The sequence below is a fragment of the Indicator indicator genome, chromosome 6, assembly GCF_027791375.1.
Source record: "Indicator indicator isolate 239-I01 chromosome 6, UM_Iind_1.1, whole genome shotgun sequence".
NCBI lineage: Eukaryota > Metazoa > Chordata > Aves > Piciformes > Indicatoridae > Indicator > Indicator indicator.
The window spans coordinates 35,214,057-35,238,994 of record NC_072015.1 but is presented as its reverse complement, the minus strand read 5'-3'; the positions used below and the strand labels follow the sequence as shown (position 1 = coordinate 35,238,994).

At 37.9% G+C, this 24,938-nt stretch overlaps 1 protein-coding gene across 1 annotated transcript in view; it reads left to right on the top strand.

Moving 5' to 3' along the window:
* The window catches only part of CTNNAL1 (catenin alpha like 1), a 57,059-nt gene that overhangs the window by 20,508 nt on the left and 11,613 nt on the right, over positions 1–24,938 (top strand). The window contains exons 3-11 of the mRNA XM_054381807.1: positions 3,209–3,396; positions 7,491–7,610; positions 11,038–11,127; positions 11,413–11,583; positions 12,561–12,761; positions 15,622–15,708; positions 19,625–19,783; positions 21,696–21,788; positions 22,097–22,247. Of these exons, the coding sequence (XP_054237782.1) occupies positions 3,209–3,396; positions 7,491–7,610; positions 11,038–11,127; positions 11,413–11,583; positions 12,561–12,761; positions 15,622–15,708; positions 19,625–19,783; positions 21,696–21,788; positions 22,097–22,247 (1,260 nt within the window). The remainder of the gene's footprint in view (positions 1–3,208; positions 3,397–7,490; positions 7,611–11,037; positions 11,128–11,412; positions 11,584–12,560; positions 12,762–15,621; positions 15,709–19,624; positions 19,784–21,695; positions 21,789–22,096; positions 22,248–24,938) is intronic.

Below are 24,938 nucleotides of genomic sequence, written 5' to 3'. Positions count from 1 at the left end.
GTATGGATAAATGACTGACTTGCCTGCTCTGTCCCTCCTCCACCCAGAAGCATCTGTCCAAGCAAACAGTGGATTATATTCTCTGATACTGTAAGAGAATGTCATTGTTGTGCTAGAAAGTACTCTCCTAAATATTAAGTACTACTCCTTGAATAATATTTCAGTTCCTCCTAGTGAGTGCATATTCTTACATCTGCAGTACAGCCTTCAATAAGATCACATCTGTAAACTGTTCCTTTAGTGGTGGTGGTGGTGTTTTGATTTTTCTTTCAAGTACCTTTTGGATCATGGGAAATTCTACTTAAAACTTATACTATTTAAGCAGCTGGAAGTACCTGCAGGTGTGACAGACTTTCTCGTTGTTGTGGCTTTAGGGAGACAATCTTGAGCTTCCAGATGTGGAAGCAAATAAATGACCCTTCTTGAATGCAGAAAGAAGTAGTACTCTACTCCAAGACCTGGGCTAATGTACTTTAAACTGATTTGTTAATTTAAACAGTGGACGTGTGTGTGTGTATGTTTGGTTTTTATATTTTTAAATAACAAGCCTGAGAAATTTATATTTTGCTGTCCTAGCTGGTGTATTTCTTCCTGAATTACTGTATTGGCCTCAAATTTTGGGGATGCAGTTCATAATAGTTTTGTGATTTAAAAAAAAAAGCTAAACAAAAGCTTAGAAATTTGGTATGGTGCTGTAAGAAATCCTCTGACAAATCCCTCACTCAATGAGTCGCAACATCAAGAAACATGCTAGTGATGAGTGATTATTTTCATGATTTGAAGGACTATTCTAGATGAACTTCGTACTCAAAATTCATAGTGACTCCAGGAAACATGTCTGCAAACAGAAATGTACTTAGTTTCATGAAACGTGTTTTCTCTTCAGACATCCAAGTAGAATGCTGACAGGCCAAAACTGCCAGTTTGTGTTGATAATCTCAGCTCCTAAAAGAGCAGTGCAGTCCAGAGCTCTGTTTATTGACTTGCTATTTATGCTGTGGCCAAGTGTTTTTGTTTTTTTTTTTTTCTCCCTATAAGTGTACCTATGAAGAGCTTAGAGTCTAAAAATAGTCTACAGTATTTTCTCTCACCCTATGGCTGTACTTTTTTACATTTTAAGTTTTATTTCCTGTTACACAGTAATGTGCCTCAGTCTACAGGAGTGAAGATATAGACTGTTCAGTTTTCTGTGAAGCCTCACATTTACCTTGGCATGGGTCAGTTATTTTTCTCTGAGCCATCTGTTTGAGATCTAACTGAAGGATTTAATGGGAAATTCAGGATATCAAAATGTTTGCTGCTGTTTTTTTTGTTGGGTGCTTTTTTGTGCTGGTATTATCTCTGTAGACTGTTAAGTGCTGGACAAATTAAGACAGTCCTTTGTGCAGATAAATTCTTATGGATAACTGTCCTCTGAATTCAGTCTCTGAGCAAAGTTTGCCAAGTACCATTTTGAACAACTTTGGTGTTCCTAAGCAAGCCAGTAAAATCAAATTACAACCAAGTATATTGACTTGTATAAAAGAAGCCCATGTTTTGATAGCATGAGCAGCAGAAAGCCCTTCCCATGTAGAACAGAGAGTGTTATAGAGCTGTTTATACTTATTTTTAGCCAATAAATTAGATTGTACCCCAGAAATTAACGGGCAACTTTGTTAGGTGTAGATAGATTTCAGTACTAAAAGTTTTAGAACATTAAGGATCTCGGTTGCTAAGTAGGAAGTCTTTAAATCAGTTGCATATCCTGAAGAGGCTTTGAGGGATGACAGATGTTACTAGTCTCTTGTGAAGGGTATAATCAGTGATCTGAAGTGTTTCAGACTTGTTATGACTATTTCCTTTTATTAAAACTTGCAATTTTATTGACTCAAAATAGAATCATAAAACACTGCAGAGGGTCGTGTAGCAGATTTTGCCTGACATTAGTCTTGCACTGTGACAGTGTTTACAGTGACAGTATAGTAGTGGAATGTAACTCAAAGCAGCACATTTTTAGATGCCCATCTGTGATTTTGTTTCTTCCCCTTTTTAATTTTTTTTTCTCTCCAAAACCCAGGAAGGACTGGTTAATTTAAAAGAGAAAACACATCAAGAATGAGTTAGTCTCAGAACATTTTCACAGTTCTCTACCAGTTGACTACATAGCCCTAAGGGAAGATAAAGGGTAAAATGGAAGCAATAAATAGCACTCCCTATTTTTATCTTTTGGATTTTTTTTTCAGTACAGAAAGGACTTAATTAAGAAGGTTGAAAACAAACAATCAGAAATGGACCTTTAACTCCAAGAATAGAGACTGCGATTTCTTGTATATGTTTTACAGTCTTTTACCATCCTTGCAGTGGCAAAAGTATTTTCTTGTGCATTGCTTTTTGTCCCGTCACCACGTACCTCTGGGAGCAGGTCTTTGTTTTCTCCATATTTGCCCCTTAGGTAGGTAGTTGCAGACTGCAGTAAACTCTGTCATTGCCCTTCTCTAGAGGTGGAACACACGTGCTTCTTCAACCTATCTCCTTATGTCATGCACTCTACTATGTCAGTGTTTCCTCTACTTCTGGGGAGCTCAGAACTGGACATGGTACACCAGATACTGTCTCAAGTGCCTTCTCTCCTGTCTCTGACAACATTCTGTTTGGTGGCCCTCCTTTGAAATTCATGAAGTGCAGTAGTCTTACTCTATAATGCTGTAGTCCTGTAAGTTGCAGAGTTGCTGTTTGGAATCCCTTTATTCTTTGTATCTGAAAATTTCTATAGGAATAGGAAATTCCATAGATTATGAGACTATTAACCGAAATTTAGAGAGTGGAGGGGAAAGTGTAGTCTGTCCTTTCTTGCTGCATCCCACCCCTTCAGTGGTTTGATGCTGCAAGTGTTGACAATTGCTTGACCTTTGCTATTAAAGTTGGAAAATATCTCCTATTAATGTTTTATCTTTCCATGCTCCCCAAGTTCACCCCTTCCACCTGCTTACTACTGTAAGAAAATTAGCATATGCTAGAGACGGAGGAATGACACAGTACTTAATAAAAGTCCAAATTTAAATATGGAGAGGGTGCCACCAACAGTCAGTAGAAGGAAGTGAAGTGAAATACAGTTGTAGGTAGTTCTGAAACTGTTGTTTTATCTCTCAAAGATAAAAATTAAAAACGTTTCATAGCTCAGTATATTTTGTAAGTATGAAATGTTAATGGTTTCTTTTTTCCTTTCTAGGTGAAACAATTGCAAAGCTTACAGATGTGACAAGCTTGGATCATCCAGAATCTGATAGCCATATAACAATCTTTACAGACAAAACGGGTGTGGTAAAAGCTGCAAGGTTGTTGCTTTCTTCTGTCACAAAGGTGCTGGTGTTAGCAGACAGAATTGTTATTAAACAAATAATAACTTCCAGAAACAAGGTATTCATAGCTTCCTTTTTTTGTTTTAAGTGATTCCTGCAGTCAATACAAAAGTGTTGGTAAATGCAGTGGTGTTTTCATTATATCTCCAGGGCAAGTGCAAAATAAAATTAATATCTTGCACATGTTCACCTACCAGGTACCTAAAAGAGAATGGCTGTAAATCAGGAGAAATAAAATAACCATTTTCAGTGATGTTCTAAGTTTTATGTAACCTGTATTAGTCCACTGACCTCATATGTTGGAGAAGACACTGTTGTTCTGCTTATTTAAGTTTGCTGTGAGGTGGAAAGAATCTGTCAGTAAAATGGTCAATAAAAGCTTCTACTTGCTAAAGACAGGATGTTTGCACTGTCAAGATCAAGACAAGGAGAGCATTATGAATGTGTCTAAGGCAAAAGCAGTGAGGAATGCTGCTAAAAGGCTGTGCTAGTGAAGTTAGTTTTACAAGTTAAAAGTTTTTTTTTGGGCAGTTTATGTATTGAAACTTAGCTTGAAATCACTTAGTTGACTTAATTTATTTTTGAAGGCCTAGTTAACCTCAAATGTAATCTATTTCATGTACTACACTGTCTTGCCTGTAGGATATTCTTTCTTTTTTTTTCTGTTCTCTTTTCTGCTCTCCCTGTGCTAAACCAGAAAACCTTCATGCTTGTTAATCTATCATATCTCCACCTGGCTCATATCTACAGTGCGTAAGTGGATTTCCAGGGTGTCTTCCACGTGTCTGCAGGGATTGGTGCGAAGTCACCTCACCCCTCTTTACCTGCCACTGTTCACCACACCCCCCAGGCAGTTGTGGTCTTGGTGGTTTGTTCAGGATGATCTCTTTGCTGAGACATTCCTCAGTTCTTAATGTAATCATCACGTTCCCAGGTAATTTTACATGTTCAAGAGAGGATTCTCTCACAGGTGCATTGTCATCTTAAAGACTGATTGCCCAGTGTTGAGCTTTTAGTGGCAGTTTTCTTGCTGCCTCTTTCTGAATGCCTTCATTTTTGTTACCATCATCTTCCTCATATGAATCAAGTAGTTAAGCCAACTGAGGGCAAAGGACAGAAAAACAGCTTGGACATTGTCTCACAAACTGAAACTAATAGAGATCCTCTGGAATGTGATCTGCTCCAGAAGCCAACCTCTGGATGACGATTGCAATGATCCTGTTCCTGCTTCTGCATTCTCCGCCCCACATGTACTGTCCTTATGTTTTTAGGTTGTATTTCTTACATCCCTGTCTTCATCTTTCTTACCCTGCAAAATTTGTTTCACTCTCCATCAGACTTAGTGACTGCACCAGTGAGCTTCAAGTGTTGCTCCACTTACTGTCCTCAGTCAGGTTAGGAGTCCCAGAACTGTGAACAGGGATGTGATGGATAGTGGGCATGTTGCTGCACTGTGTGGACTGGATCAACATCTGGATGTGCCCTGAAGTGGTGTCAGCCTACGACCACCATCTGAAAGGCAGTATGCATAGTGCAGCAGCAGCTGTGTAATACTGAGTTTGAATTTAGATATTAATAGGTACTTAAAGCCTTTTTTGATATATATTTTTAACCTCATATGTAAAAATACACAATAACTATCTGTTTCATGATGGAGAAAGTTTAAACTGAAAAATTATAAAACCATCACAGGTATTTTGCATTTTAACTGCTCCTTGAATAAGCTTTAGGCAAATTTAGAGCTGTCTATCCAGTTTCTCACTGTGTATAGTTTGCTGGAATGTCTTCTCTGGCTGGAATGTCTAGAATTGTTATCTGTAATGCAAGTGTGTGTGCTTTCACCAAAGTTTTTGTTTGAGAAGAGATTTGTCGTGACAGAAACACTTGCTCTAGTGCAACTGTAACAGAGTTGCTTGCAATCAAGACCATGCTCATGAAGTACTATACCTGCTTAAACCAAGAATGATTGATCATAATTACTGCTTTTCTTTTGTTCATTCTTGGAAGAGAAAGTTGGAATCTTGGAAAAGAAAGACTTTAACTTATGTCTTCTCCTTTCTCCACATTCAGTTTTCTGCATCTTTATTTTTCAAGTCCTGTGGTTCTCTGCATTTTCTATTCGCACTGCTGTTTTCACATCTTCATCTCTGTGCGGCTTCCTTCCAAGTCCTTTATACCCCAGCCTTGCTTATGCCTCAGCACCTGAGTCAGGGAAGTTCCTTTTTATCCACAGCCTTTCTGGAACTGACTGCATAACATAAGATACTCAGGCACTGATAAAGCAGGCAGTTGCACAGTACTCACAGGATTTAGTGGGACGTTTGCTTTATGTGGATTATAAGTGAGATGGAGCAGCTGCTCTATTACAAAAGAGCGGGTGCTTCTGGGAAGGTTTGTGTGGGTTGCAGAGAAGGGGTAGTTTGACATAATCAGGTAGGTAGACTGGAGGAAAAGATACTTTTAGCATAGGAAAGGAAAAATAAGTTGGAAGCTTTTTCTTTCAAGTGCAGTTTGTTAAATTTTCACGTATCTTCTCTCCAATCTGAAGAACAATAAAAATCTATGTTGACTGTGATCATTTTGGGATTAGCAACTATAATTCTAACCTGAAAACTCATAATATTATAATAATTATAAAATAAATATATATAATATAAAATAATAATACAAATCATATTGTAGTGACTCCAGCAGGATAGTGTCAGAAATTTATAAGCCATATGATGATTTTTGCTGAGTATTATAAAAAATGCAGATTTCACATGCTTTTATGTATCTTAAAAGCTTGGTACAGCTTAGATTAATTTCATTCTTTGTTTTGTGTAGAGCTAATAAAAATCTTCATGGAGTTTTTATGGAAGGTATAAAAGTATATATTACAGGATCACAGGATGTCAGGGGTTGGAAGTGATCCAAAGAGATCATCAAGTCCAACCCCCCTGCCAGAGCAGGAGTATGCCAGAGCATACAGTCTAGCTCAGGTCACAGAGGAACGCATCCAGACAGACTTTGAAAGTCTCCAGAGAGGGAGACTCCACAACCTCTCTGGGGACCCTGTTCCAGTGCTCTGTGACCCTTACAGTAAAGAAGTTCCCCCTTGTGTTGAGGTGGAGCCTCCTGTGCTGCAGCTTACATCCATTGCTCCTTGTCCTCTCACAGGGAGCAAGTGAGCAGAGCCTGTCCCCTCCCTCCTGACACCCAGCCCTCAGATATTTATAAACATTTATTAAATCCCTTCTAAGTCTTCTCTTTTCCGGACTAAAAAGCCCCAGGTCCGTCAGCCTCTCCTCATCAGGCAGTGCTCCAGTCCCCTAATCAACTCACAGCCCTCCACTGGACCTTCTCCAGCAGGTCCCTGTCCCTCCTAAACTGGGGAGCCCAAAACTGAATGCAGTACTCAAGATGAGGTCTCACCAGGGCAGAGTAGAGGGGGAGGAGAACCTCCCTCGATCTGCTGGACACGCTCTTCTTAATACACCCCAGGATCCCAGTGGCCTTCTTGGCCACAAGGACAAGAAGAGCGTTGCTGTCCCATGGATAACTTGTTACCCACCAGGACTCCCAGGTCCCTCACCACGGGGCTGCTCTCCAGCAGATCACCTCCCAACCTGTACTGCTGTCGTTTATTATTCCTCCTCAGATGCAGGACTCTGCATGTTAACTCATTTCTAATTGTTTTCTTTTGTGGAATGCACACAGCGATTGTAACACCTGCCTGACTCTGAATCTGGTTTTACACTTTAGAAAGTTATGCATCTGAAATTCAATTTTGAAATGGAGAGTTACAATAGAAGGGATATAATCTGTGTCTTAATTTCCAGTAATTATGGTTTTAAATTTACTATGTCAAGAGTATTTTTTGTAAATCTGGACACTGAATCCTGTAATACTGTTACTCATTTTCCATAATACTGGAAAGAGTGAGGAAACTTTTTTTTTTGAGGGTTGACAACAAATTATTAATTCTGAATAAAGCATGATTATTAGTTTAGATTTGCTTTCCAGCTGTTGACATATTAGTGCTCAGAGAGTGATGAAATATAAACATTTTAAACAACATGATTTAGAAGTGTCTGCAAATAAAAATAGTTCAGTAAGAATGTTTTCTGTTTAGCATCCTGATAATTTACGGTATTTTCCCGTGTCTTGCAGGTTCTTGCAACAATGGAACAACTAGAAAAAGTCAGTAGTTTCCAGGAGTTTGTACAAATATTCAGCCAGTTTGGAAATGAAATGGTCGAGTTTGCCCATTTAACTGGAGATCGGCAAAACGTGAGTATCAAAATACCCCAGCTGTGACAGGTCTTGTAAGGTAACATTTTCACCTGGTAGATTTGGGTTCTTCTGGGATGATTAACCATTACAAAATAAAACAATTGCTGATGTCCTGTCTCTGAAACCTAGCTTATCCTTGCTCCACTCAAAGGACGTCTTTGGACGTCAAAGTTCAGCCTGAGAACCATCACTGCATTGTTTGATCTGTGTATCTTCCAGAAGACTGGGTGCATGCTATTTGGCGTGTCCTTTAGGTTCAGTTACAATCTTTTGGTTCTGACTTTCTATCTTATTGCTTTGCAGTCTTTTGGTTCTGACTTTCTAGCTTATTGCTTTGCAGTCTTTTGGTTCTGACTTACTAATCTATTGCTTTGCAATCTTTTGGTTCTGACTTTCTAGCTTATTGCTTTGCAATCTTTTGGTTCTGACTTTCTTATTGCTTTGCAATCTTTTGGTTCTGACTTTCTAGCTTATTGCTTTGCAATCTTTTGGTTCTGCCTTAACTAACCTATTGCTTTGCAATTTTTGGTTCTGACTTTCTAGCTTATTGCTTTGCAATCTTTTGGTTCTGACTTTCTAGCTTATTGCTTTGCAGTCTTTTGGTTCTGACTTACTAATCTATTGCTTTGCAATCTTTTGGTTCTGACTTTCTAGCTTATTGCTTTGCAATCTTTTGGTTCTGACTTTCTAGCTTATTGCTTTGCAATCTTTTGGTTCTGACTTACTAGCCTATTGCTTTGCAATCTTTTGGTTCTGACTTACTAGCCTATTGCTTTGCAATCTTTTGGTTCTGACTTTCTAGCTTATTGCTCTGCAATCTTTTGGTTCTGACTTTCTAGCTTATTGCTTTGCAATCTTTTGGTTCTGCCTTACTAGCCTATTGCTTTGCAATCTTTTGGTTCTGATTTACTAGCCTATTGCTTTGCAATCTTTTGGTTCTGACTTACTAGCCTATTGCTTTGCAATCTTTGGTTGCTTTCTGCTTATTGCTCTGCATCTTTTGGTTCTGACTTTCTAGCTTATTGCTTTGCAATCTTTTGGTTCTGCCTTACTAGCCTATTGCTTTGCAATCTTTTGGTTCTGCCTTACTAGCCTATTGCTTTGCAATCTTTTGGTTCTGACTTTCTAGCTTATTGCTTTGCAATCTTTTGGTTCTTACTTACTAACCTATTGCTTTGCAGTCTTTTGGTTCTGACTTTCTAGCTTATTGCTCTGCAATCTTTTGGTTCTGACTTACTAGCCTATTGCTTTGCAATCTTTTGGTTCTGACTTTCTAGCTTATTGCTTTGCAATCTTTTGGTTCTGACTTACTAACCTATTGCTTTGCAGTCTTTTGGTTCTGACTTTCTAGCTTATTGCTTTGCAATCTTTTGGTTCTGACTTAACTAACCTATTGCTTTGCAATCTTTTGGTTCTGACTTTCTAGCTTATTGCTTTGCGATCTTTTGGTTCTGCCTTACTAGCCTATTGCTTTGCAATCTTTTGGTTCTGACTTAACTAACCTATTGCTTTGCAATCTTTTGGTTCTGACTTTCTAGCTTATTGCTTTGCAATCTTTTGGTTCTGACTTTCTAGCTTATTACTTTGATAGAGAATTTGTCTGTTGTTACTTGTCCATGTGACAGAAGTATTGGATGTTTGCACATAGTGAAGGGATTTAAAAGCAGAGTAATTATTTTGGAAAACTCCAAGCATGAAATCTTTAGATCCTAATAAAGCTTATTTATGTGTTCTGGAATAATTTGCTAGGTTTAGGTTAAAACCTTCTTATGTTAGGGTAATGATTTTTTACTTCTTGCATGCAGCTACTTGTTCTTAGCCTTTCATTCATTTAGGAAGCTTTCAGCTCCTACTTAGGTGTAAATAAAAGGTTTGCTGAGGCTTAGTACTTCTGCTGTGAGCTCTAGTTGCTTCCTCTTAGCAATTAAAACCTCCATTCAGAGCTGAACCAGGGCCTGATAGAGATAGACAGAATCTGTGATCTCCAGCAAAATTCAGAGTTCAGTTTGTATAAACAATTGGCCAACCTCATGCATCCCCTTTTTGCAGTTGATGTATTCCAAGTCTGTGAAGTACATGCTCATTATACAATTAAAAGAAATACTTACTGGGAAGTGAACTCTCTTTATTTTACCCTGAAATATGCATAGCAGTTGTTCTATGGAAAAAGAAAGGTGCTTTACTAGTAAGTGATTAATTCTTTTCAGCTCTTTTTGGTTTTCAGTGTTAACTGATCTTTGTCTCTGTCCCCTATATCTACTTGACTGTTTCAGAAAGAGTGTTTCATTACTACTTTTTAAGTTGTGTCAGGACATTTTTGATGTACTCACAGTGTGCGGACAGCTATGTAGCATTGCTAGTTCTACTGGGAGGGCACATCCTTCGAAGTATTTTTCCTCAGTGTGATTATAATAAGTATGCCATAGACTCTTTAGTGTGGCCAGATTTATCAGAACATAATGCCAGAACTTCAGAAATGAGCTGGTTTTCTTTTTAAAATGTGCTGATTTTGATCTTAAAGATTTTCTGTAGTTGCACAATAAGATTTTAATAAAAATGTCAAAACAGGCTGCTGCTGTGGCTTATCCAGGGGTCAGTTTGCTAATCTAGGGTAAAGTAGGATTAATTCTGTCCTGTAAACTTCTTCTTTTCACCTGGTTGCATTCAGTTGCCTATTTAACACTAAATAGCACTCAGCTCTCTTTGTGAGCATTATGATCTCAGTTGTGGCTTTGTAAGCTCTTTCTTCAGTTAGACCTTCCTACATGTTGAGGGATTCGTGTCTTGCTTGATTCCCTCCCTTCCACCCCCATCCCAATTTGGACTAAATTCTTCGCTTTGATAAAATTTTCTGGGGCATAGTTCAGTTGTGTTCCTCCCCCTGGAGAATTCTTGAGAAGTTCCTGTATGTTCTACAGAGGAATTACTTTTTTAGCTTGTTAAAGCTTTTTTACTGGTATGAAATAAATAAAACACTCAAGTAGAAAAAAGATTTATTTTACATTTCCTTCACTGCATGTACAAAGAAAAGCTGCTGTTCTTTGTTTCTGCTTTACTTCTTCCCCCCATTTTAGAAAATCCTTTTAGTTAGCTATTCTCTCCCTCTCATTTTTCTGTTTTATGAATAATGCTGTGTGATAATGATAGCAAGATTAGTGACAGTTTACATAACACATTCTATCTCTGAGATCTTCCTGCTTTGAAATCTGAATTGAATCGAGCCAAGAATAAATGCATAAATTAAAATCTGTCTGAAAGGCAAGTTCCAGATCATGAGTTACATTGAAAATAGCAATTGTCAGACATAAAGAAGTTTCTTTGCAACCCATCCATCCGATGAGAATTTCCTTTTTCCAGTCCCACAGACAGTTGACATTTTGCATACTGTGTGATATTCAGGTCATTTTTTTCTTTTGATATTTAGGACTTGAAGGATGAGAAGAAAAAAGCTAGAATGGCAGCATCTAGGGCTGTTCTTGAGAAGTGCACCATGATGCTCCTAACTGCTTCAAAGGTGAGCGTGCACACCGTTACATAACCTGGATAAATCACAGAGTATGGCATCTAGCAGGACAGCTGTCTCTTCTTTCTTAGCACCACCTCAAACCTCATGATGAAGAAGGGTGTAACAGTAAAGAATGAGCAGAGGAGAATCATTATGTTCTGAGTGACAGTGAATTCTACTTCATACAACAGCAGTCCAACAAAAATTATTTATCATGTGGTAACATACTCTTTAGATGTACCCTGGCATTCACATGTGCTCTTTCATAATACTTACTTTGCTTTCCTTAAAAAGACTTGTCTGAGGCATCCAGACTGTGAATCAGCTCGTTTAAACAAAGATGGAGTGTTTCATCGGATGCGATTAGCTTTGGAACAAGTAATAGAAATCGTAACTGACTCTAGACCAAATGGAGACAATGAAATGGCCCCCATCAGCATATATTCTGGAATCAAAGAATTCAAGGTAAAAATAGAAATAGTATTGTTCTCTACTGCCTAGTAAAATATCTCAAAACTAGAATTAGTAAAAAGACTATTTATTTCCTTACTTACTTATTTTAAATTGTAAATGGTGGGGACAGATCTTATCAGCAGCGTTAACTTAAATAACCTCCTGAATCAGAACGCATTCAGAAGTTTTGAGGTAGTGCCTTAACATTGAATAAACATAAATATCAGGATACAGATGAGAACCTCATTAAAATAGTTGTAGTCGAAGAATGTTTGCTTTGTAATTGGTAGTATTTGTAAAAATACATACAAAAAGACTCATCCAAAAAGTTAAAAGAGCAAACTGCCATTCCAAGGCAGTGTTACAAACTGAAATCGTATCTTGTAGCTCAGTTAATTTTTCCTGATAAAGGCTTTTCTAAATGGCATGCTTGTTTGAGAACAGTTAATGAACAGCCACGTCTTATTTCTTTGGAGTCTTGTCACTTTTTGATATTTTTTTTTATATATAATTTATTTATTTACTTCTCCCCTTGGAATTCAGGCAAAATTTTTACAAAGTGCCTTAAAATATTTAATTTGCTAGATGTTAATTTTTAGAGAAATATTCAGACGATATGGATGTGGAAATCTGAACAGAACACACAATTTCTGAAAGTTACTGAACTTTCAAAACTTTTTATTGTCAGCAGTAGAACAGTAATGTATTTGCTGTTACTTCTGATAGGTGGCCAGTACTACGTGTAGATAGGTGGTGTCACTTCGTGTAAAAAACCAAAACCATAATAAACAAACAAAAACAAATCCCAAAACCTAAACTGGAGGTCTTGGATACAAGCAGATTGTTGAGATATTTGAAATGAAGTGGATAATTAAAAAAAAAGCACCAAGGAGAAAAATAATGTCAAATGATGTGGTCTGTTTCTGCATTTGCATCAAAACTGCATAACTACATTCATTCTTAAGGAACTGATTTATCTTCTTTTTCAGAATAAGGTGGAGGGTCTTCGTGAGAATCTTTATTTTCTGTCAAAAGAGAACCTTTCAACAATGCTGGAAGTTATCCTGGAACACACAGAAGACTTCACGGACTCTGCCTATACCAGTCATGAGCACAGAGAACACATTTTGGAGCTGTCTAAACAGGCTAAAATGGAACTAGAGCAGCTGGTTTCAGTGTGGATGCAAGCTGTAAGAGCTTTTTAGCAAAGTAAATCTTTTTGCCTCTATTTTGGAAAGAAATTTTTACTGCAGTGTTTCTTCTGGTCTAGGAAGAGAGATCTGTGTGTATTCCTCACAGTGAGATCTGAATAAGGAAGCCATAGTTTGTCCTGTGCTCCTGCAGCTTCAGTATGTTCTGTCCTTCCCCTGCCCCATTGTTATTGCTTCATTGATTCTTTGATGGCTAAGTTGGGCTGCTCGTAGTGGTAAAGAAGTTTTAGTGAAGCTGTAAGTGGAAATAAGAAGGTGAATGGAAGTATCACACAGTCTTAAACAAGTCTCTTGAGTAGTTCAGAGACCAGCTGTCTTGATCTTCTAGCAGTGACCACACTGTTTCTTATATTCAACAGAATATTGAAAACACTAACTATTGAAAAGGGAAATACTCTAAAAAAAATTGGATTTTTTTTTTTATTCTTACATTAAGAGTTGAAATATTTGTTTGTCCTTTTTATGAGACGTAAATTATGGTAAGTTTTCCTTTTTGGAGAAGAAGCAGGTTAAACCTCCCTCGGCCATTTCTCTTGTTTGTTGCAGATGAGAGAAGATAACATGCAAAAGGGGGAGGAAAAGCAGAGATGGAAAAGGCAATTTATCTTTCTGATACTGACTTGCTTTGGGTCTCGTTCCTGGGGAAATGTATAGCACAAAATCTTACCAACACTCTGAAATATGGCAGATGTGTACTAATACAGGGTACTTAACTCAGTGTATTACTTAAAGCATTTTTCTCCTCTTTGAAGCAGATGCTGCAGCCAGATATTCTTGATGCAGTAGTGCAGTTTGAAGAGCTTATAAATCTCACTGATAATATAGACTGTTGCTATTGCTAAGAAGACACAGCTAGAATAATCAGTTGCATAGAGTTTCATAACTATTAGGAACTAAAACTGTGTTTAGCTTGGTGTTGTGGTTAGCTCTGGTAGGCAGCTATGTAAGCACTGTGTTATCAACACTGTCTTTATCACAAATTCAAACCAACACCATGCCAGATACTATGAAGAAAATTAATTCTGTCCCAGGCAAAACAAGTACACTTGTGTATTCCTAGCCTCTGTTACTTGGAGAAAATGATTTCCTCTAAATAAGTAACATGCTATATTTCCAGTGATAGAAATGAGAGCCTCTGCATATATATGATCTGCGAAAATGCTTGGGTGTGCACATGTGTGCTTATGCATTAAGTCTTTTCATCAATAAAGAACCCAGCCTCCTCTGGTGAGACCTTACCTGGAGTGCTGCATCCAGCTCTGGAGCCCTCAACACAGGAAGGACATGGACCTAATGGAATGGATCCAGAGGAGGGCCACGAAGATGAGCAGGGGGTTGGAACACCTTGGCTACAAGGACAGGCTGAGGGAGCTGGGGTTGTTCAGCCTGGAGAAGGCTCCAGGGAGACCTAATAGCAGCCTTCCAGTACTCGAAGGGGGCCTACAAGAAGGCTGCAGAGGGACTGTTTGCAAAGGCCTGCAGTGATAGGATGAGGGGCAATCGTTTTAAATTAGAAAAGAAGAGATTTAGACTGGATGTCAAGAACAAGCTCTTTACCATGAGGGTGGTGGAACACTGGAACAGGTTTCCCAGGGAGGGAGTCAAGGTCCATCCCTGGAGATATTGAAGGTCAGGCTTGAGAAAGCTCTGAGCAACCTGATTTAGTTGACGATGCCTCTGCTCACTGCAGGGGAGTTGGACTAGATGACCTTTGGAGAGACCTACCAGCATGAACCATTCTATGATTCTGTTATTCTAATCTAGTGCTGTGAATTGAATTTTAAGTGTTTCTGAAATCCTTCATGTGTCTGATCATAAAATCACAAACTGCTGTCCTGTTCTACGTTTTCCTGTAACCTTCTTTTGGCTAGACAATTCCTTCATTTGTTTGAATAAAGGAAAAAAATGCACATGGAAGGAGCAGAAACGTGCATATTAAATAAGTAAAGAGAAATAAAAATGACACACTAGTTGAGTGCAAAGCATTCTTAGTGTTAAAAGTGATATTGTGATTTTACACTTTTGGCTATTTGGTTAAAGGAAAGCATTAAATTTGAGGGACAGTTAGCTTTGAGACAGAACAGAAAAGAACACCTGAGAAAATGACCATATTGACTTGAGTGTGGGTTTTTTTTCCTTTGAATAAAATGGAGGATATGCATGTCTGTACCTACCTGTACATTTATGTTAATTTAGACTGAGAGGCTAATTTTGTGTGTGTGTGTGTGTGTGTGTGGCTATGACCATGTTAATAGTCCCACCTAGGACAATTCTTTCCACTGTAGTTCAGAGAATAACACAAAATCACTGTTTCTTAACTCGTTTCCCAATGTACATCTCCTGACATTTGGATTGTGCCTTAGATAGGTGCTATCTGCAGAAGTGAGAGCTCTGTCTTGAAGCTACCTCAGCAAAAAGTTTCTGGGTGCTGTACTCAAATTAGACAATGATCTAAAGTCTGGCCAAGATGATTTAAGTAACTTTTTTTGTAATTCAATATAGAACATTCTCTATAACATTTTAGGTACCACTTTAAAAAAAAAAAAAAGGTGTTTCTATTTTTAAAAGAATGATTTTAAAATGTCTTAAACTATTGCTCTACTGTAATATGTTTAGACAGAAGATTTTTGTAAGTTGTAAAGCTTAAACTCTTTTCCTGAATGAAAAAAATGTTTCTATAGAAGAATTTTTCAAGTAGAATACACAAGATGTGCAAATAAACATTAAATCTAGAAAAAAAGGGCTACCTTATAAAGTAACTTGAAGTAATGACATGTGAAGGTGGAATTTGCTGAGGTTTTTGTGTAATGTTTTGTTGGTTGCTTTCTTTGGCTTGTAGCAAAACCAGAAGACAAAGGATGTCATGGAAGACTTGGAAGTAGCCATTTTAAAAACATGCCAGTGCATGAATGAACTTAAAAGAGAGGTAAGTGTAATTTAAACAAACAAAAATGGAATGAAAGCTTGAATTCCTTACTTGTTATATGTGAACTTTTAAAATAAGATCCTGTACCCAAAAAGACTGTTAGCTATTTATAGACAAGAGTAGTTAAATCAGAATTACATCAGGGAGTTAGTATGCAGTCATCCTCTGTGTTCTAACTTTGAACTTACTAGAAATCTGTTGGATTCTCAGTTTTTTTGCTAACTTGGACAACAATAAAGAAGGAAAAAAAAAGAGAAGTGTTTGAGAATAAATACTATGTATGTAATCATTGCTTTAAATCTACAGGGCAATTTTTTTCCTGGGGGATGCACGTATCACTTTTTAAAATACTTTTTATTGTAGTGTGTTTTTAATTACAACTGTTCTTTGCAGCTAACTTGTTCTATTGATTTCTGTAATAGGATGGTGTTATGACTGCCTTATATATACACTCAGATGCTTTTCTAGGCAGTTGGCAGCTGTGCATGTGCCTGTTGTAAATCATCCCTAAATGCAAGCATGCTGGGTATCATCTCAGACACAAGATACATAGACATACAAGATAGCAGCCTTACTTGGTGCATGGCATGAACTGCGCTTGCTGGTCAAGGTCCCCATTAATGGATAATATTGCTGCCTTGTCTGTCCCACAGATTTGAGCCCAAACCAGGATTATAGGTTTCTGGCAGCTTCCAAAATACTTGCAAAGCATTCAGATATCTTTTCAACTGCTTAATGTTACTGTTCCTTTAAACAGATGAAGAAGACTAAGTACAGTGAGGGTTTCAGTACTAGGCTACAGTGCAAAGACGTTAGGGAAGTATGGTGTGCTTAGACTTAGGTCTCAGCTGCTGTAACTGGAAAACCTGAATTGCTCAAAAAATCAGGCTGGATATTTTTTAATGGAGGCAACATGAGAAATTTCATCTTCTGGGTTATAACTCCTGCAGCTTTCCTCAAGGTTTGAACAGTGCTTTGGATCTGTTTCAGTTGCAGTTAACCGCTTTGTACTTCTGCTGTGAGGTAGTGTGTTGGTCTCCCAGAAAATGGAAGCTACATATTCTGTAGACTTTAATAGTTTGGGGTTTTTTTTTGTTTTGTTTTGTTTTGGTCATCATTTTACAGGAAGTCAGTATTGGAGCTTTCCTGGAGTGACATTCAGCTCCTTAACTGTAAGATCATAAAGCTTGGCTTGGAAGGGACCTTAACATCTACTTCAAACCCCCAAGATCATCCTTTTCGAGTAATGTCATTCCCATGTGCTGAATGATGAGGAAAGGAAGGGTTTCTGGGCCAAATAGTATGTGACTGTGTAACTGCATACCTCATAAAGCTAAAGATAGCTGGAGTAGAGTTCATGGAAGAAATAATTAATATCTTGTATTTTCTTGCAGCTCCATGAAGTTAGGTTTTAGCATATTGTCCTACCCACATGTTTCTGTTTCTAAAAGTGTCCTGCAACAATGACTACGCGTTTACCACGCTGAAAGATTTTTGTCAGGTGACAATAATAGATAATTACCTTCTGTAAACCAGCTAACAGAGGTGGTGGAAAATACAAAATAGTGTGTTACCTGTGCCCTGTGATGTAGCTGCATCTTGCAAACAATGCAGGTGAAAACACAGCAAGTTGGTTTAGAAATTGTGGAGGAAATTGAGTGGGCGTGGATTTCTAAACTAAAAAATCCTATGTTCTGTATCACTTGTGTTTGAGACCTGTAGGAAAGCTTTCTTACTAAGAGCCTTTTTAAAATCCACAGCATTCATGCTACTCACAGAATTAGAGTCTTATGTCATTTTACTTGTTCTTTATGCAGTAATTGGGTTGATCCCTGAGTAGCTGTGGTTTTGTACATGGCTGAGGAGGACTGGTCTGACCTGTGGAGACAGACTGAGACAGTTGGGGCTATTCAGTCAGGAGAGGAGAAGGCTCCGAGGAGACCTTATGATGGCCTTCCAGTGTCTGAAGGGGGCATACAAGAAAACTGTTGAGGGATTTTTTTTTAGGATGTCAGGTAGTGATAGGACTAGGGGGAATGGAGCAAAACAAGGAGTGGATAGATTCAGATTGGATGTTAGGAAGAAGCTCTTCACCATGAGGGTGGTGAGACACTGGAACAGGTTGTCCAGGGAGGTGGTAGAAGCCTCATCCCTGGAGGTTTTTAAGGCCAGGCTGGATGTGGCTCTGAGCAACCTGATCTAGTGTGAGGTGTCCCTGCCCATGGCAGGGGGGTTGGAACTGGATGATCCTTGAGGTCCCTTCCAACCCTAACAATTCTATGACTTTGTGTGCTGCAGCATATCAGTCAGCAGCCAGGATCTCTACTGATGAAATTTAAGTATTGTGATTCTAATTAAAATGTTTTTGAGAACATGGGTACTGAGAACACAGGACAGCCTTGTTAAAAGTAGTTCTTTCCCACCTCTGTCAGTTTATGGAAGAAACAAAAGATGTTTTCCTTTCTTAAGATGATTTTCCTGCTAATGATCAGAGACAGCATTATGTAGCTTTCCTTTTTAGATCAGGATGAAAAGAATGTCTAATGAAAAGGTAATTTCTTTGTAGCCTCTATAGAAATGAGAATTGCCAGTTTGTGCACTGACATTGCCAGCCTTGTAGCTATGCTTTCTTCAGAGCTGACTTCATTTCTGAGATTAGTGGTTTGTACTAATTTTTAATGGCATATGAGCAAGCTGTATAAACACTTTATAACAGACTGTCATGGCATTTTTTTTCTTTTTGTTGTTCTCTAAAAAACAATTGTGACGGGTTTTGAGGCAGCAATTCAATTTTCTTGCATTAAACTTAAAAAGCAAAACCAGAAGAACTTAGCTCTGGACTGCACAAGAAATACTGCCAGGGGAAAGGAGTTAAAAATAGGTAGATATCAGTGGAATAAAAATCACAGCATACAATTCTACTAAACATTCCTTCTCCTCAGAGTCAAAGCCTGTCAGTGTCACAGCTGCAAGCTTACTGCATTCACAAGGATTTGTCCTTCTTGAACAGCCAAGCTTGTTGAATATTCAGTGCAGTCCAGCAAAGTGAGTGTAATGTTACAAGACTCATAATAGTCTTATGAGCATAAGAAAGCTGTGCTGTTTCTAAAGAGGTTGCTATTTTGTTCTTACCTGGTTTTAAAATGGTTCTAGCATAGGTAAACCTGCTAGGACTGCTCAATAGAACTAGCAGCAGCTGTTCCTGATAGCTACTATCAAGCAGAGTCCTTCACAGCACAATTTCAACAGCTCCATGGGTCTGAAAGTGTGTCTGTTTTTCAAGGGAAACCTTCTCCTTGTTGCAAGTGTAGAGAGTGCTTGAGGCTTCTCCAAGACCCACCTCTGGCTTCCGTCTCCTTGCAGAAAAGATGATTTTTACTTGTCTAAGGCTGTGTTTCAACCTGGTTGTATTCAGGCTTTTCTTTATGTCACTGAGAATTCAATTTATGAAAAAAAATAATTTCTAATATGTAATTAAGTGCATGTGTTTATAATATATTCATTTCTGCTATATTATGATCTCAGATGTGTTGTTCTTTGTGAGAAGTGGCCATTGTGTCATGCTGATGCTGAACTTGATGCCCCACAGATTCTTGCACCTATTTTTTTTCCCAGCTGTAACATTATCAGAAAGCAGTGTGATAACTTCATGTCCTCATTTTATCAGCTGCTCTTTTGTTTCTCTCTGTATTTGGTTGTGGGGTGTGCTACTGGAGTGCAGTAGATTTTATCTTTGAATAACAACCAAAGAATTAAAGTTCCAGATACTATGCAGGCTGTACATGAGCTTTCATGGCAGAACATTTTTTGCTTATTAGAAAAGTCAACCTGTATCTTAACTTTGAGTTGGTGCTGGATGAATTTTTTCCCTTCCAAGGTTTATTTCTTGTTTTTTTTTTTTCTAATGCTACTCAAGGTCCACAGTGCAGCAACATCTTTGGCAGCAGATCTGCTAAAATACCATACAGATCATATGGTCCTCAAAGCATTAAAAATCACAGGAGTAGAAGGAAACCTTGAAGCTGTAGCAGAATATACTTGCAAGCTATCAGAGCAGAAAGAACAACTTGTTGAGGTGAGTTCCTGGCTGCTTTAGTTTTGTAAGGCACTTAGAAAATGGATGACTGGATTTGTATTATTTTATTCCTTAGGAAGGCTTTGGTCTGTACTCCTGTGATTTTTATTTTAGTTTAGTTTCCTAGTATACTGTTGGAGTTTGTATTGTTCTTAGCAGGGTCTGAGCCAGGGGTGTCATTGTGGCAATGAGCTGTTACAGAAGGGATATGCAGTTGCACCTAATTATCCTCCTAGATCTCATCTCATTCTGTATGTTCATAAAAAAATAGATTCCTAGATCCAAGTAGAGGTAACAGCCTTTTTATTTCAAGTGACCTGTGTCTAGCACCAGCTGTATCCAAACCCACATTTTAAGTAAGGTTGTAAGGCTAAGTTTCTTAATGCAAGTGAAGTTGACTGTTTAGAAGATCTTGTGTAGTTTTTGTCAGTCAGGATGGCCACAGATAATCTTTTCTCATTTGTGAAAAGCAGTGTGAATGTTGCATGTTTTTGTGTGGTAGTATTCACATGTGGAAAAATAGGACTTCCAAGACTCCTGAGAGATCCTGGTTCTCATGAGCACCTGTGGAGATGTCTCATGTACCTTGGTGCTCTCTTGCCTGACAGTCAAGCAGAAGTAACTGTACCAGCAGGATACATTCAATGATACATCACTTTGGATCATGGTGATGCCAGCAGCTGTGCTTGCATGGCATCTGATACTCATTAATTTAAAAATATTTTGATATCATGGGTTTATAGACTGGTTTGGCTTGGAAGAGACTTTAAAGATCATCTAGTTCCAACTCTCCTATCATTGGCAGGGACACCTTCCACTGGACCAGATTGCTTAAGGCCTCATCTAACCTGGCCTTGAACACTTCCAGGGAGGGGGCATCCACTGCCTCCCTGGGCAGCCTGTTTCAGTGTCTCACTGCCCTTACTGTAAAGATTTTTTTCCCTAATATCTAGGCTAAATATGAGGCTGGAGGATTCATCCCAGAAGTATGAGCACTGAGAAGCAACACCCTTGAACTTCTGAGACTGGCAAATCAATGCTGTGCATTTTTAATTTTGCCTTTAATGTCCCCTTTTTCTGTGACTAATTAGTATTCCAGTGTGTAACAGTGTGAGACACTAATTTTTTTTCTTTTGTATTTCTCAGGTGTAAGCATGAGATTAAAGTGTTGTATGAGGCCTTATAGCATTTCTGATGAATGGTGCAGTTAGTTTCATATGTGCTATGTCTGTCTTGCAAATTCTCCTTTTGATCTGAAAAGTTTCGTGTCCCTTCTCAGACCAAAGTTTACTCTCAATCTTGTAAACAAACAAAACCACAAAAAAGAAAAAAACCCAAACAAAACCCCCCACCCAACAAACAAACAAAAAACAACAAAAACTTCTCACAGACAAGCAAAAAAACACCCACAACAAAAAACACCCCACAAAACCAACAAGGATGATTACATTTTGCTCACTGTGAAAGTAGAAAGTATTTTCTTTCCCAAATTAATGTGGTGCTGATTTGCTCTAAGATAATTCGGTTTCCTGGATGATGAAAGCCTGAATTTTCCACATGGCTGCTAATTGCTGAGTAAACCTTTTTTGGGTGAAGTCATTTATGCTACCATTTTTCCAAGTTCTGGAGATGTCTGCTTACTTTCAGGTTTATTCAGTACCGTATGTGAAATTGTTACTTTATTTTTTAAGATGTGTTTCTCCTGATGATTTTCTATACGTTACAAGTCAGGATTTGGCTCTGGTTTATATGGTAAATGCTCATTGAGAAACACCCAGCTGTGCAGTCACCCATAAGTTTCTGAAAACATTATCAGTAACTTTGTGTTTGTGCATGTTCACCCTTTTTCATTATTAATGGAAGCATAACTTTTTCCTATTCTTTCCTCTTTAAATTTATAAAAAATTTTTAGATGTGCCGCTTACTGAGGCATGTTTCTGGAACTGAGCCCCTCGAGATTACTTGCATACATGCAGAAGATACCTTTCAGGTCACTGGCCCACAGGTATGCTTAGCTTTCATCTGGCCACTTCTGTCGAACATAAATCAACAAAAATTACTTGTATGAATTTTTTGGACACCTAATGTTGAACCGTTGAGGGAGTTATAAGGAGGAGCTGTGCTTTAATATCAGGCAGTAGCTAAAAGAATGCTCAAGGAAAGTTATCAAAGCTGCAAATGTCAGCTGAATACACTGCAAAGTCGTAATACTTGGCAGTTTAATGTAGTGGTTTGCTGTGAAGGCATTTGTGAACTCATGTGCAACACTATGTACTAGGAGTTCCAATAGCAAATACTTTGTTCTCTGTCCAGATAATTTCTGCTGCGGAAACACTGGCATTACATCCATCTAGCAAGATTGCAAAAGAAAATCTTGAGGTGTTCTGTGAGGCCTGGGAGTCTCAACTGAGTGACATGTCTATGTTGTTGAGAGAAATCAATGATGTGTTTGAAGGAAGAAGAGGTAAGAATAATATGTAGACATAGAAAAATGTAGTTTTCAGAACATGTAGGCTGAGAATTTTAAGTGTGATTTAGGAAATACTGTTTCTTAAGAGCACAATAAACAGTCCCACATCCCTTATGGCAATGTGGAATCTAGGTGATGATACAAAAATACTGGTTTTGTATAATTGTCGAATTAAGGTGCTTACTGTATTCCTTTCAAAGAAGAAGGGCAAAATATTTGGCCTGGTTTCTGTAAATTTAGCTAATTTTAACTCTCTGCAGCATGATTGATTAGTTCCAGGAAAATTAAACGGAACTAAGGATGCAAAAGTATTTGACACAGCTCTTTGCCAGTAGTGTCCAAATATAAGGGGTGGGTATAGGGCTTTCATCCTACCTTCTGGTTTGTCTAAGACATACCAGTTCATGAGAATCACAATATAACTTGAATTATGTGATGTGCTTCCTTCGTTTCCTGTATTTCCAGAAAGAATGTTTATGCTCACATATATAGACACGCTATACTGTCAGCTTGCCTTGTGTTCACTTCGTAATGTAGTGAATGTAGTTATTTGATTTTTAAACTGCTGTCCTTTCTCCTGGATGGAATCTCTGATGACTCTGCACAATCTTGGGATATTTTCTTTGGTTGGTAAGTTTATTGGTATTTGTACAACATGTAGAAGAAAACCTTGGAATCTTAAGAACATTCTGTGTTTACTTTTAGTATAGGGTAATTTACCTTTAAAATGGAAGCCATTTTGGTTTTAATTTTTATCTAACATCATTTTCTTTCAGATTATGTCTTTAGTGTAGCCTGTCATACTTCTTGCAGCTGTGTGTTTGTTTCATTCTTTAAGGTATAATTGCATACAGCTAGAATGTAATACATAATAATACTGAATGTCTTGTATTTTTAAGAAAATCACTCAGGTCTAAAAGTTTAGATTTCGTTAAATACAGGGACTTCATTTTTCTGTACCTTAGGTACAGAAAAAACTAAATCCTTATTCAGGTCAGATGACACTTTATCAATAACATAATACTTCATCTTACTCCTAATGTGAGACCTACTTTCATTTTTGGAGTTCTTGTCAGTTCAACTTTCTGTATTTGCTCAGGTTTTTGTGTAAGGAGTTCTTTTCTGCCAGATTTCTTGTGAGGACAGGAAATAACCAACCACAGGACTTAACATTGTTGCTGCTGGTTGCTAGATGAACGTGTGTCTGAGCCTGAAGACTTGTAAAAGAAAAGCATGTTGAAATTCTGACTGAGTTCACAATAACTGTGTGTAGCAGAGGTTATTGAGAATTTGAGAAATAGATGATGGGTATCTTGTTCTTCCACCTTGATCTGGAATGCCATATAAAGATGTGTAGCAATCACAGATCCTGTTTATGGGCCTTTTAGCTTTAAGTGTTTTGGTGTTGTGGTTTTTTTTCTTTTGTTTGGGGAGCCAAGAACCATACTGGCATTCTTTAAACACAGCATTGAATTTTAAATAAGGCAACTTTAAAATATGATATTACTCTAATGTGTTACAATAAATTTGGGATTCACGTGCATGGTTCATCATGTGGTGTCAGCATTTTTTTCATAATGATACAGTGTTCTAGCAGGGATAAATAAGAGCCATTTCATATATTTTTATATATGTGTGCATGTGTGTTTACAGATATAAATCTATATTACTGTATTTAAAAATAATAGGATGAGAATCATGCAGCTACAGCAAAGCATATTCTTGGCTCTCCAAACAAATAGTTCTCATAGTGTTGTGGTAGATTCCCAGCCTCTCCTATACTCAGTAACCTTCTCTCCTCTTGTAGCTGACAGCAGATAACACCTTTTTTTCCAAGTGATACTTTCCAATTTCTTTAAAGCATCATTTCACAAGGCAACCCAGTGTCATTGCTTGAAGGAGAGAGAAGAGAATGAGTAGCCTGAGAATGTTGGAGGCTGTAGTGTGTGTGGGCCTGGGTGCAGTGAAGACTTTCTCCTGCTGTTTGGCATGGCAAGATGCGTCTCTTCTTGTTAGCATCTCTCATTTCCTCAGTCATTCTTTCAGCATGAAGTGTTCTGGTGCCACCACTGGTAAGATAATAAGTGCAGCTTGTACTCTCTTTGTGGCCTTGAGTGCATTAGGTCTTGTGTTTCCAAAACAATCCTTCAGAAATCGTTTCTATTTCCCTTCTCTCATGGCCAGGCTGGTAAGGGAATTCTCTCTGAAGCAGATTTTTTTTTCATGTTAACTGTCAGTTACTTCCTTAGAAATAATTTGGTCTCTTATTGACACTCTTCTACATGTAGAAAAGTTTTCCTCTGTATTATTAGATAATCTTTGCTTCTTTTCTCTGTTAGATTTCAAGAATGCTTCTTGTCACACACACAAAAAAAAATCTCACCCAAATAACCTCACCTTTTTTGCTTCCAGAAAATATCCTAAAGTTACCTTGCTACTTTCAGCACTTTTTCCCTCCTAGACAACATGACTGGTGACCCAATAAATAAATCAAAATATTTGTTGGCTGTGAGATTATAAGAGTGGCATTCACAAAACTTTGCCTCCAAACACAATGAAGTTACACAGTATTTTATAAGATACCATTCTTGTAACTCATACTTGTTTTAATGTTGAGGTTGGTAAAAGTGTCTTTATTTTACAGAGTAAAACGTATCAAGTGCTTTATTTCTAGTAGAATTGTGA